A 12893-nucleotide genomic window follows, 5' to 3' on the forward strand; every position below is an offset into this window, starting at 1 on the left:
AAAGTTACTTATCTCTCAGCCTGTTTCCTCACCTGTAAAATGGGGCGGCAGCATAAATGTCAATTCCCTTTTCTTCCTTCCCTAACCCCACGCCTTATACAATTAACTCTATAAATCACAGAAATGTTCCCAGCGCTTCCGTTCTCTAAAACACACACTCCTTATTTATCAAACTTTTTATACAGGTCAGAGACAGGAGAACAAATAAATTTGTCCTCAAAGCTAAAATGCAGCGACACCACCTACCTGCAGGCTGCATCTGTGTAGCTGACCAGCTACCTGCATCACAGAGAGACCGCACCTAAGGCAAGGGGTCCGGCTACACCCGAGAGCTCTAAACCGCACAGCAAAGAAGCACTTCAGTGCAATGCTTGAAAGCAGGGACTTGGGCACCACGCAGCCTAGGTTCAAGTTCTTGCTCTGTCATTTTATGACCTTGGACATGTTACCCAACCTCTCACACACTCAGTTTCCTTACTCTAAAGTGGAAAATCGTACACAGGACAGCTGGGATGAGTTATGAATAATGTTGCAGAGCAACAATTCAGCATAATGCCTGGCATCTGAAGAGTAACTATTATTACTGTATGACCTATGTGCAGACTTAAAGCTGCATTAACCCAGAATTGATGCCTTTTATTTTCAGACGGTCACCTCACAAACAAGCACAGGAAGGAAAACACAACCAGTCCTCGTCAGAGATGAGCCAAGGAGCAACGTAGCCAACGCTGGAAGCGAGGCCTGGGGGACGTGTGAGGCCCCACGCCCTTCAAGGGCGCACCCTGGAGTGAGGACCCGCCACTCCCCACGGCCCTGCCCGAGTCTGCTGCCAGCTGGGCCAGGCAAGGTGGCTCCCGGCTCATTTCCAAAGCAGGCCGGCAGGCCGTGGGCACCAGGCCATGGCCAGAGGCTGCAGCCAAGAGAGCAAGCATCCATGCCCCTTAACCTACAAGAGTCGGCACTCACCCCGAGACAGCTGCGGGCCAGGCCAGCTGAACCAGGCGAGAAAGCAAGGTGCCTCGTGAGACTGGGGAGGGGTCGCAGCTGCCACACAGGGCAGCTTCCACGGGCCAGGAAATCACTGCTGAAACAACTTTCCTCACTAACTGCCCCCAACTGGCTATGTAACTTACAGAAAGAAAAATACACCACCGAACTCGAGTGAGCCAGCAAACTGTAGGTGTTATCTTCAAAATCAGATGGAGGCCGCACACAGGGATCTTGACTCTTGCTTTCAGTCTCTTCCCAGTAAGCCGTGGTGCCCAGCCTGAAGCGTTCATTCCATTTTACAGATGGGGAAACGGAGGCCCAGAACGGAGAAGTCCCACCACAGGCTTAAGGCAGAAGCAGGACTGGACCCGAACACTGGCAGAGGTTCTTGAATCCCGCTGATCTCCCAATGGGGTTTTGGGGGGGAAGTAAGGACACCAGATTTCCCACACGGGCCCAACAAAACTGTCTCCCAATGGCTTTGGGAGCCATTTAAAATATTCTCTTTAGGGAAAATGGCAAGCCTCTTTTAGGGGCAAAATCACCCCAGTGGTTATTCTGCAGGCTAATTTATGCCTCATACTTCAGGACCACAATTAAACATAAAAATACCTGAAAATAACTTTGACCAGTGGACTAACCTCAGGCTTAAAGAAAAAGTAGGAGAGTAAAAAAATCCCAAACCTGCATCTGCTCCAATAACCCAGTCAAGGTCTGTAGCCAGGTCATAGTTTGAATGTACTGCTCCGTGTTCATGATTCTGAGCTCAGATCTTAACTCTGGGATAATTGCCCCCGTTCGCCAGCCATGCTTCAGCGTCAAGTCCTGAATGCAAGGATCACAAGAAGTCAACATTAATCTCAACAGAATTTAAACCATTTCACGACCTTTCCCCGACGCAACAGACATTCACTGAATTACGTTTTAATTTGGGAGAGCTAGCGGCTCTCCAGCAGCTTCCGGAACACGGTTCTAGCCAATGCAGCACGCCCTGGACTTCTGCCTCACCGCCCCTGTCTGAGCTGTACTGGGAAAATCCCTCTGCTTTGCAGTAATCCTAGGACCTCATACCTGAAGTCACCCTACCGCCAGGAGAAATTCTGTAATGTTAGTTATTAACCAAGCCGAATTCAATGAATTACACTTAATTAAAACAAATTTAGCCTCAGGCTTTGACCATTTCACCCCAAGAAAGTTTCTGTTCCAGAAATAATTACGGCGAATCACAGCCCCCACAGAAACACGGGATCTGGAATCATTAACCATGGTCTATAAAACCACATTTAGGTCAGGGCTTTCCCTGGTAGCGCAGTGGTTGAGAGCCTGCGCTCCACAACGGGAGAGGCCACAACAGTGAGAGGCCTGCGTACAGCAAAAAAAAAAAAAAAAAAAAAAAGGGTCAACTGAAATGCTACTGAAGGTCTTCATTCAATTCATCCACAGACCGCTGGGGAGCATCCACCGCATGCCAAGCCTCCTGGGTTATGGGGAATCTCAGACTTGGAATGATCACATAATAGCAACAAATATGATCACGTTTTCATTCCAAATATTATAATCCCATGACATGACGTTAATAAGCCAGAATATCTAAGTTATGTCCTGGAAAATCTAAGATACACCATCACCATAATGAATGGCTGTTAATTTTCTCATTTGACAGTTAGTAAATATTACAGTTTTCCAGGCCCTGTTCTAGATACTGACAATAAAGTAATGAACAAAGCTAACAATTCCCTGCTCTCATGGGAAAGAGAGACAAAAAATAAGCAAGTAAGTACACAATGGCAGGTGGTGAGAAATACAATGGACAAAAATCAAGCAGAATAAGAGGGAAAGGGAGTTACCATTTTTATACAGAGTGATTAGGAAGACAAGGCTAATACATCTGAAGGTAAGGAGAGTAAAAGTATGCAAATATGTGGGAGAAGAAAAATTCTGCCTGGAAAAAGAGCAAGTGCAAAGGCTCTGGGGCAAGAACATGCTGGGAGCAAGGTGTGTTAAGAAACAGCAAGGCAGGTAGCCTAGAGCAGAGTAGGAGAGAGGGCAGAGGCAGGAAGTGCCTTCATAGAGGGAGGCTGGGGAAGGAGAGATCAAGCAGGGCCTTGAGGGCAATTACAGGAAATCAGGCTTTTACTCCAAGGAAGAAAGGGGCGCTTTTAAGGAGCGCCCCTTAAGGGTTTTAAGGACAGAAGTGGTATGTGGCTTACTATTTTGAAAATTCACTCCGCTATTCACCTAAAGCTAGAATCCCTGCTCTGTATGTCCTAAGGATGCCTACCTTCTTCAATGGTTGAATTTCTTTAAACCTTTCAATAGTTCTCTTTCTTCTATAATATATGAGACCCTACATACATCACATTCTTTTAAATATTCGCAGTGGTGACAAACTTTTGAAGGTGGATCTTATTTCTGAAAATAGGTAAAAAAAATCATTTGGAACATTCCTAAGACTAAAGTACATGATAATAAATTAATAATAATGAAACTAATTTTCTCCTATGCCTCAAATTGGCTCTCAAATATAATCCAAAAGGGGCATCTAAATGTATTTTGAGAAATGGCAGCAAAATTAAAGGATCTACATTCTCAAGAGATTCCTTTGAAGGGTTAATGTTCATTGCCCACATAACTTCTGACATGTTAATGAATTGGTCTGATCACTTTAAAACAGTGGTTTTCCAACTTCAGCATGAATCCAACTATATGTTGTCTATAGACATTTATTTTTGATCTAAGGACACATAGGTTGAAAGTGAAAAGATTTAAAAAGATACTCCAAGCAAACAGTAACCAAAAGGAAACAGGAGTGGCTATCCTCATATCAGGCAAAATAGACTTTAGATCAAAAACTGTTACAAGACACAAAGAATGACAATATATCATGATAAAAGGGTCAATTCACCAAAAATATATAACAATTCTAAGCACATATCAACCAAACATCAGAGGTCCAAAATATATGAAGGAAACATTAACAGAACTGAAGGGAACAACAGACAGCTTTACAATAATAGCAGGAAACTCAATAATAGCTCACTTTCTACAATGGATAAAATAAGCAGACAGAAGATCAAACAGGAAATAGAGAACCTGAACAACACTATAGATCGATTAAACCTAATAGACATATACAGAACACTCCACCCAACAAAAGCAGAATACACACATTTTTCTCAAGTGTACATGGAGAATTCTCCAGGAGCAACTGTATTTTAGACCACAAAACAAGTCTTAATTAATTTTAAAAGACTGAAATCATAAAAAGTATCTTTTCTGATCACTAGGAATGAAACTAGACATCAACAGCAAAAGGAAAAAGTGAAAAATTCTGAAATATGTGGAAATTAAACAACACACTCTTCAACAACCAGTGGGTCAAAGAAGTCACAAGGGAAATTAGAAAATACCTTGAAACAAATTAAAATGCAAACACAACATACTCAAATTTATGGGATGCAACAAATGCAATACTAAAAAGGAAAATTAATAGCAATAGCCATTTACATTAAAAAAAGATCTCAAAACAACTTAACAACTTAAAGGAACTAGAAAAAGAACAAACTAAACTGAAAGCTAGCAGGACAAAGGAAATAATAAAGATTAGAGCAGAGATAAATAGAATAGAAAAACAATAGAGAAAAATCAACAAAACCAAGAATTGGTTCTTCAAAAAAAAAGCAAAAAAACCCCAAACTGACAAACCTTTAATAAGAAAAAAAGAAGACTCAAATTACTAAAATCAGAAATCTAAGTGGTGACATTACCAGCAATTCTACGGGGCGGGGTGGCGGGGGGAGGATTATAAAAGAGTACTGTGAACTGAGTACTGTATGCCAACAACTTGGACAACCTAGATGAAATGGACAAACTCCTAGAAACACACAACCTACCAAGACTGAATTATGAAGAAACAGTAAATCTGAACAGACCTCTAACTAGCAAGGAGGTTGAATCAAGAATCAAAAACCTTCCAACAGTGAAAAGCCCAGGACCAGGTGGCTTCACGACCAAACATGTAAAGAAGAACTAACACCAATCCTTCTCAAACTCTTCCAAAAGCTGAAGTAGAGGAAACACTTCCTAACTCATTCTATGAGCCAGCATTATCTTGATATCAAATTTTAGTGTGGAAAGCTGTGTAGAACACAGATGGCTGGGCGCTACCCCAAGAGTTTTTAACTCAGGAGGTCTGGGGTGAAGCTGAGACCCTGCAGTTCCAACAAGTTCCCAGGTGATGCCGATGTCATGGGGCCCACATTTGACAAACGACGGCATTCTTGACAAACTACTTCTCATAGTGCTAAGACCTGTCTGTGTGTGTGTGTGTGTCACCTCATGGGGCCATGTCCCTACATGCCTCCGGGGTAGCACACAGTTAGTTATAGCATATCCTCAAGGCCCACAGGCCACACAGCAAGAGGTACCTTCTGTGATGCCAGGTCACCTGGCCGGACATTCTGGGAGGGCCAACATCCTGAAGGGAGCACTTTGTTTCTACTTTACTAAGAACTTTTGTGTATATTAGCTTATCTCACTCTTCTTACAAATGAAGACATCCAGGCTTCAGGGATGTGCCCGTGGTCACACAGCTAATAAACAGCAGAGATGGGACGAAAACCTCAGTTTTCCAATACTCCCACGATTCCTGCCACTAGACCTCAACCCACTGGACAGACATGATTATGTAGCATGTGTACTGGAGTCACCTGGGAAGCGTGTCACTACATACGGGCACTGGAGTCAACCCTGTACCTCCACCACCTCTACAAAGGTTGACTCCATAGACCTCAGTGGGGCTCAGGCACGTGTGCTCTGAAATGCTTCCCAGATGGTCCCTACTGCTCAGCCATGAAAGCTCACCGTTTCGATGGCACAGGAGCGACACAGACGTGCACACACGTGAGGCCAATCCAGTGGGGGCCAAAACACTCAGAAATATCAACAGTGGAGGAGTCTGACAGCCACGACCTACTCTTGTTACCTCCTGGACACCGAGCTTCATTCAGACTTTGCAAAATGTGCGCTGTGCAACCTCACCTGGAATCACTTAACAAACATAAATTCATTCCACAAGGAACCAAGTGTGGTAATAGATGTGACCCACTCAGTCCTGCGCCAATGATAGATGAAATCATAATTCAAGTCCTGAGACACTCTAGTAGTCATTCCGAGGGGCATGAAAAGCCTCATTTTCACATAACAGCTATTTCCTGGAAATGCCAGTTTTGTACTCTTTCAAAATGACTGGCTGGCAAAAGAAACCCTGACTGATGTTTATGAGATTTTACGAAGCACTTGTATGTTTCTGATGCTTAACAATAAAAGGGAAAGGAAAGAACACGGACATTTATTTCTTACCGTTACCTAAATGGAAAGATTTTTTCTGATAAACTGAGTAAATTGCTAATTTCCATTATTTCCCCCCAAAAATAATCTATTTCATGACTCTGATCCATCCCGTTGCGTAAAATATGAGACATTAAAAAAAAAAAAAAAAAAGAAATGTGGCCTGCTCCTCACTTTTATGAAAGTATGAAAATGGTCTTAAACAAAAGATAAATTCCTCAATAAGTGGGTCTAACACTGTCCCCAACAAAGAAACAGGAAAAAAGGTTCCTCACCGCCAGGTCACTGTATATATGGTCACCAAAATACAACACTTTGGATCCCCTCCATCCAGTAAGCTTCAAAAATTCATATAAATTACCCTGCAATAACAGAGAAATATAGGTGTTATACTGTATGACAAATAAGAGACCTGACCTGTATAACCCATGGCCCAAGATATCTACTTTTGTTTTTTAATTTCTATTTGTAGTATTTATTTATTTATTTATTGTTTAGGCCACGCCATGCGGAATGCAGGATCTTAATTCCCCAACCAGGGGTCAAACACGTGCCCTCTGCATTGGGATCACGGCGTCTTAACCACTGGACTGCTAGGGAAAGTCCTGATATCTACCTTTTAAAACTTAAAAAAATGTTTTTGCTTTTACAATTTATTTTAAATATCAAAATATAAAGATAAAAAACATTTTTATATGAAATCTTTTAGACCTTTCTTCTAAGTCAAATGTACTTTTCAGAAGGGCTTCATACTGAATATCTTTGTAATGATCTTTTTTTTTTCATGCTTAATGTTCTGTGACCATGTCAATAAATATTCGCCTGCCATGTAGTTTTAGCAGCTGCGACCTACTATGATTTGTTTTACCAATTATCTGAGGCTGGACATTTACCTTGTTATCTATTTTGTAAGTAACTTCATGATAAACATTCTTGTAGCAAAGCTTTAGCTACATCTTAATAATTTTCTTAGGCTTGGAGGGCTGTTCAAAGCTAATCTTTCAGTCCTAAAAAATATACTTAGTGCCAAATCCAGCAGTCTGTTACGTATCCAACAGGAATGTATCATTACTTAAAAAAAATCCTGTATAGTACTGTATAGTACTGTTGTGTAATTTTGTCATAAATATTACACAAATATAAAAATGTTTAAAGATAAGATAAAAAAAAAACCTAATTTCAGTAACACAAAACGGGACAGCAATTCAATCATTTACTCAAACAGGGGAGAGCTTTATATGATACTGAAATACATCAAAACTGTACATAAAACACAGTTCCTCAGGAAATAATTACTAATTTGGGTACGATGCCATGTGATTAAACACTTACTAAAGAGAAATTTCCAAGGTTTACTACTGGCATCTTAAATGTTATATCCTATGGAAAAAATGCTTAAAAAATTTTTTTTCAAAAACTGTTCAGTTCTGAGCTAATTTACACACAGCACATTGAAAATATATGGACTTAAGATTAATTTCTGCCACTAAGTTATAAACAGTCCATTGAAGCAGAGCCCTCAGGACTGTGCCTGGCACATGGCAAGCCTCAGCGAATGTCAGCTGTTATCATTATAACCCATCACAAAGCACAGCAACAAAAAGGACAGATGGCTCACGAGATACCTGTTTATAAATCTGGCCTTTCTGCAACTTGTAGATTTTATCCCAGAGTAAGACGCCTTTCTCATTCACCTTCCGGAAAGGTCTAACAACAGAAACGGGAAACATTATGATGTGTGGTAGCAGTGCAGGCTGTGTGCTGTATGAGAAACGCCATGGTTAGCCCCTGAGAACAGAAAGGAGCCAACCGAAACCGAGACCCCACCATCACGTTCCCGGGTCTCGTGCAATGCACCCCAAACTTCGGACCCCGGTATCCAAAAAAGGTTAGTGAAAAAAAAAAAAAGAACTCCAGGGTCAAATATATTTGGAAAACACTATCCACTATCCACTATCCCCGTTCCTCCTTAAAAGTTACTGATGGCTCTGAAAAGCCCTCCTATAAAAAAACTCTCTTTAGCCCAGATTTTCTAAACGTGTTCAACCGTGTAGAAAACTTTTCACACACAAAAAAAATCTTATAGAAATACTGCTTAGTATATTTATCCAGCTTTGTACTTGAAATGCAGCCACTCTAGATACAAAATACATCAGAGATCAGAGAACTGGGCATATTATTTTATGATGGAAAAATAGGAAAAAAAGAATAAAGGCCCCATTCCTCACCCTGGGGGTGCTAGTCCAAAAAACACAAGGTTTGTTTGTCCTTTTTCTTTTGTTAAGGTAACACTTATTTGGATTGCTTTCCTGGTTAGAAAAATACAAACTCACTGCAAAAAAAATCTGGAAAAATGCAGAAAAATGCCAGTACCCAGGTAGAAACACACCATTTCAGTGGCTATCTTTCAGTCTTTATGTATCTGTCATCTTTCTTTTCTTTTTTCTTTCTTTTTTTTTTTTTTTTTTTAGCGGTACGCGGGCCTCTCACTGTTGTGGCCTCTCGCGATGCGGAGCACAGGCTCCAGACGCGCAGGCTCAGCGGCCATGGCTCAAGGGCCCAGCCACCACTCCGCGGCATGTGGGATCTTCCCGGACCGGGGCACGAACCCGCGTCCCCTGCATCGGCAGGCGGATTCTCAACCACTGTGCCACCAGGGAAGCCATCTTTCTCTTTTTTATGAGCATAAAATGAGGATCATTTGCGGATACTAATATGTATCTTTTTTTCTCTAAGGCTGTGAGCAATTTCCCATGGGATTATGTAACCTTCATACATCATTTTTTTCAGTCGTAAAACATGTTCACTGCCATTAAAAAAAAAACAAACTCATTTTTAATGGCTGCATAATATCCCCTCATATGGACGTTCCTTTACGTTGTTTCTAACCTTCAACATTATAAATAACATGGGGATGAACAGGGGTAGAGAATTCTTTTTGTGGTACGTGGGCCTCTCACTGTTGTGGCCTCTCCCGTTGCGGGGCACAGGCTCCGGACGCGCAGGCTCAGCGGCCACGGCTCACGGGCCCAGCCGCTCCGCGGCATGTGGGATCTTCCCGGACCGGAGCACGAACCCGTGTCTCCTGCATCGGCAGGCGGATTCTCAACCACTGCGCCACCAGGGAAGCCCAGGGGTAGAGAATTCTTAATCCAGGCACCCAGAGTAAGGAAGAGCGCTGTGCTGGGAAAATCTAATCCAAGACAGGGTCCTGCCACTGAGTATAAACATGACAAAGGAGGGAGGTGAAAGGAGAGATGCGGCCCTTCCCCTGACCACTCCACCCCGCTGGGATCCAATAAGAAAATGCAGGAGAGCGTTTTATCAGAGACCAAACAGCAAGCCAGTGTTTACAGCTGTTTTTGATCAACACTCTTGTTTTTCCTGCATTCTCTTGATTTCTCAGTCTCTGCACATGGTTCTTGGGTGTGCCTCTTCTTCAGGAGTCCCTGTGACACTTGGAAAACTGGAATTTAGCATCATAAGAGGAATTTAATCCACTCAACACTAACTACAGGGCACTGAATTATTATGCTTTAAATCACCTAGCAGAGAGGGAAAGGCTGCACGGTTACCCACTGCAGAACAGAGAGATGTGGGTAAAAGTGTTTCAAAAGTAGGTCATTGTTATACAAATATGAATTATTTTTATAATCCTAGTGCAGTAACTCTCAACATTACCGAGATTTGTGGGGGATGACTCTTGGTGAACCGGTCTGCCCCGCAAGTTAAATCACCTTTTAGGACCCCTGACCCTCAGTCACGAAAGGCGAAGAGCACACCTCAGTCACCTTCACAACCCAAACTTTCCCATTCCTCTATCGCTCAAGGATACTGCAGCACAAAGACTTTAAGTTTTGGTCTAGATTTAATCCACTTGATGCAAAACCTGTATTGCAGAGAAGTTTTGCAAAATCTAAGTGCAATTGTCAGTGAACCATTTAGAGCTCTATTTAAAGAGATACCCACCAGGTGGTTTGCTTGTTGCTGTTTTGTTATGCTTCACAATGCATCTGCATGGAGAGATCTAATTTACTATGTGATGCTAAGTTCGGAATTTTCATTGTTGTCAATTGTTCTCTTAAAGCCTGACTCATAGGACTGAAGGAGCCCTAACTGAATTGAGAACCATTTCAAGAGGTGTAAGCTCTCTGCTATGTACTCATCCCACCTTCCTTGAAATGACTTGCTAGAAGGGTTAAAAATCAAAAGCTATGATGTTAGATGCTTGTGATTTTCCAACTGGATTTCACCAAGACACATTACGTAAGCATTCGCAGCAGCAAATGAATAAAATCTAGTCCCTAGAAAGACAGACACTTACCTCCGCTTATCATTAAAGAAGTTTGGCTTCTCCGCCTGAACAATGACCACATCAAACAGGTCCCTCCAGTCTTTTCCAACGATATACCTCATCCCTTTGTCCCTAGAACAATATTTCAGCCAGGTTAGTCTAACACTGCAGGGATTAACTATTCTTGCAACTTTTTCTTTCGAATTTCCAACTATCAAAATACATGGAATACAGGAAGTGAGCCAGAAACTAGCCAGGAATCACAGAAGAACTTACACAAAGCTACTGGGGCTATTGGTGATGAGAAACATCTTCTTGCCGTGATCAGCCAGTTTGGCCAACACTGCACGGGTCTGCTCAGGGTAGCAGATGTACTTTTCTAAACAGCAAGAGAAAAATGCACACAGAGCTTCAGGGTGAAGGTCAGTCAGTCTGCAAGCACTTCCTAAATGGGGCCGATGGCTCCAGCACTGTCTAGGGCACTTGAGGGGAGAAAAGCCTTCAGAAAGCTTGGTTCGAGGCAGTATATTGGTACCCGGTGCATCAGTAACCAACACCCTGCCTCTTCAGTCTAAGTGGAAAAAACTAAGTGGCTACAGCTGCCAGCTCCTCTCCTTTCCAGTCGGGATTATGTCAAGTTCTGAGACAAAGGGGAGGGAGACGTCTAAGGCGCAAGGATGCAAGGTCCCTGCGCTGCACTCAGAAGAGGTACTACAGCCCCTGCTCAGCACCTGGAGTGAGAGTAAAATGCCTGCGTAATTACATAGCAAAGGCAGAGGCTGACCTTCACGATAACATCCAGTACATACCAATATCTGCTTCAATTGCTCTGTACATGATTCCTTTGGTGTGCACGTCCCGAATTGAATCCTGTCAAAAGATACGTTTTTAATCAGTCAGAGTATAACTGAGACAGCCTGAGTAAGAGGACAAGCGAAATGGCCTTCAGGATAATGTCTGTCTGCAGAAGCCTGGCAACCCAAGCACTAAATGAAATCTAAATTCTGGTCCATTTATCACACGTGGCCCCTGGGAAGAAACTTAAGTTTCCATGGCGATAGCAGCAGTTTCCAGTGCAATTTTCAAAAAAGCCACTTGGAGGAGGCAATCTGTATGAACAATTCTGAATAAAGTCCCACAGGATAAACAGTCATTTATATGCAGTATCATGATCAAATAATTCCAGGTCATCTGGACAAAGGGAATTATTGCTCTTTTAATCTTTGCACCCTTCCCTGGACCCCAGCAGCAGGTTCTGTTGGGCAGAGAACAATGATAGGACCCTCCTCTCTTCAGTGCTACCAAAGAGGCAAGGAACTGTCAAGGAGCTCGGAACTCGGGCAGAGATGTGGTCCAGCCGGCAGACATGAGGAAAAGCCCAGCGGCATGGCAGGTCTCAGAGCACAGCCCCGCTCTCAGGTAGCTCTAAGCAGGTCTACTACATAGATGGGCACTCCTGGAGGCGCATGGAAACTTTCTGGAGTCTGCAGCAGGGGACTGGGCTGCAGAAAAACTGGGCCACAAGCCTTAGAAAATTGGTAGGCGCTTATCGTCGGGAATGAGCACCTCTGGACTGTAAACTCAACCTCAGTTATCTTCCACCACAGGCCTGTTTCAACTGCGCATCGGCAGAAGGCAGTGGTTAAGAGCAAAGCCGGAGGCCAACTTCCTGGCCTGAAATCCAGGCTCTGCTACTTACTAGCTGGATGTCCTTGGGCAAGTTACTCAACCTCTCTGTGCCTCAACTTCTCTATCTGTAAAAGGAAGGTGATAAGAGCTCAGGGCATTCTTGTGAGGATTTAATTAGTTAATATGCATAAAGCATTCAGAAAAATAGCACCTGGAACACAGTAAACTCTACATGTGTGTTCACTATTAGCGGCAGTAATACTTCATAGTAAAATCTGAACTTTCTAGTAAACATCTTTCCTCATGAATGCTAAGGATTACATAACTACCAGTGATTCTTAAAGATTCTTAAAGATGAAGTATTTGTGTGAGCAAAACGGAGGACCAAAACTAAATATTTAAATTTAGTTCAAATGACACCAGACTGATATTGAGAAACTCTTCATTCATCCTGTATCTTCTTAAAACCCGTGATTCAGGGCAGTCTCGATACTTAAAATTAGTCATGAACTCATAATAAAAGCACTATAGTATGTACATATGGATCTTTAAAAAAATACGGATGTTTAAATAATATATAGATGCTTAGAAATATGTATTAAAATATATATTAAATAAGCAATACATAAAC

General features: G+C 42.3%; 1 protein-coding gene across 3 annotated transcripts in view; it reads right to left on the bottom strand.

Annotated features, from left to right (window-relative positions):
• The window catches only part of NT5DC3 (5'-nucleotidase domain containing 3), a 53588-nt gene that overhangs the window by 8011 nt on the left and 32684 nt on the right, over positions 1 to 12893 (bottom strand). For all 3 annotated transcript variants that reach the window (XM_059082470.2, XM_067010000.1, XM_067010001.1), the window contains exons 7-12: positions 11443 to 11503; positions 10910 to 11012; positions 10664 to 10765; positions 7965 to 8046; positions 6615 to 6701; positions 1675 to 1815 (exon numbers count right to left, since the gene is read on the bottom strand). In XM_059082470.2, the coding sequence (XP_058938453.1) occupies positions 1675 to 1815; positions 6615 to 6701; positions 7965 to 8046; positions 10664 to 10765; positions 10910 to 11012; positions 11443 to 11503 (576 nt within the window). The remainder of the gene's footprint in view (positions 1 to 1674; positions 1816 to 6614; positions 6702 to 7964; positions 8047 to 10663; positions 10766 to 10909; positions 11013 to 11442; positions 11504 to 12893) is intronic.

The sequence above is a fragment of the Kogia breviceps genome, chromosome 12, assembly GCF_026419965.1.
Source record: "Kogia breviceps isolate mKogBre1 chromosome 12, mKogBre1 haplotype 1, whole genome shotgun sequence".
Lineage (NCBI taxonomy): Eukaryota > Metazoa > Chordata > Mammalia > Artiodactyla > Physeteridae > Kogia > Kogia breviceps.